This window comes from Pundamilia nyererei, unplaced genomic scaffold (genome assembly GCF_000239375.1).
Source record: "Pundamilia nyererei isolate P.nyererei 1_Seehausen unplaced genomic scaffold, PunNye1.0 scaffold00013, whole genome shotgun sequence".
Taxonomy (NCBI): Eukaryota; Metazoa; Chordata; class Actinopteri; order Cichliformes; family Cichlidae; genus Pundamilia; species Pundamilia nyererei.
Window position 1 is genome coordinate 2888043 of NW_005187414.1, and position 1065 is coordinate 2889107.

The following is a 1065-nucleotide window of genomic DNA, read 5'->3' on the forward strand; positions in this document are numbered from 1 at the left end:
CACACAGGTGGGGGACACAGCTGGGAGTGATTAACGTGATGAGACTAGGGAGGCAAACTGAAAACACTCACATAAGACGCAGACCTTCAAAATAAAACAGGAAACACATACACGCAATGACACAACACACAAACTTCACACAGACTGGGGAACACATAGGAACATGGAAATAAAACCCAGAATAATAATAACTACTAAAACATAAACACGGAGTCACAAACTCCGGATCATGACAGTAGTGTATGTAGATATTTGAAGATGTTTGTATAATTTTGACCCACTGTGAAATTAATTTACACTTGTGAAGCCAGTTATATACTGCACAGTCTTTCCACCCCAGAGAAAGAAACGTTCAAAGAAATCATTAAAACATGAATTGACATTCATGCCAATGATTAATATATGTAAACATCTGACCACAAGTAGTTTGTATTTATGTATCCATACATTACTGTTCAAACTAAATGCAACTCAGCAGTAACTTAACATGCTGTGTAGCCATGCTAGCAGCAATTTAACTATGATAATAATAAAACCTGCTGTGTGACAATGTAATCTGTTGAGCTCCTGACTTTTACAGAGTTAAAATCATTTGTGTTGCAATCATATTTTGCTATTTTTTATTAATTTTCTCAATATCTTTTCAGGTTCTTTGGAAATGGCCTGGTAACAGCACGGGATCATGAGCAGTGGTACAAACAGCGACGCATCATGGACCCTGCGTTCAGCAGCCTGTGAGTTTCATAGTTGCCACATAAAGACACAACAGTCTGTATGATTAACCACTTGTCCAGGGTTGGAAGCATCTCCCTTTTTTTTTTCTGTGCAACATTATCCTTTAATGAATTTCTGTGATGGTTTGTTGGGATGTCCTGGATGTGCTGCTTCTCCGTCTAAAGCTATCATACTTCCAGGTATCTGAGAGGTCTAATGGGAACCTTCAATGAGAGGGCAGAGAAACTGATGGATAAACTTGCAGAGCTTGCTGACAATAAAACAGAAGCTAATATGCTCCATCTTGTCAACTGTGTCACCCTGGATGTTATTAGTAAGGTATCATAGTCA

General features: G+C 38.5%; 2 protein-coding genes across 4 annotated transcripts in view; both read left to right on the forward strand.

The window, feature by feature from the left end:
* The window catches only part of LOC102206140 (cholesterol 24-hydroxylase-like), a 3068-nt gene extending 2006 nt beyond the window's left edge, over positions 1–1062 (forward strand). Inside the window, exon 6 of the mRNA XM_005724869.2 lies at positions 915–1062. Within this exon, the coding sequence (XP_005724926.1) occupies positions 915–1062 (148 nt within the window). The remainder of the gene's footprint in view (positions 1–914) is intronic.
* LOC102206432 (cholesterol 24-hydroxylase-like) overlaps positions 1–1065 on the forward strand; it is a 44948-nt gene that overhangs the window by 21098 nt on the left and 22785 nt on the right. The gene's annotated exons all lie outside the window — the stretch shown is intronic.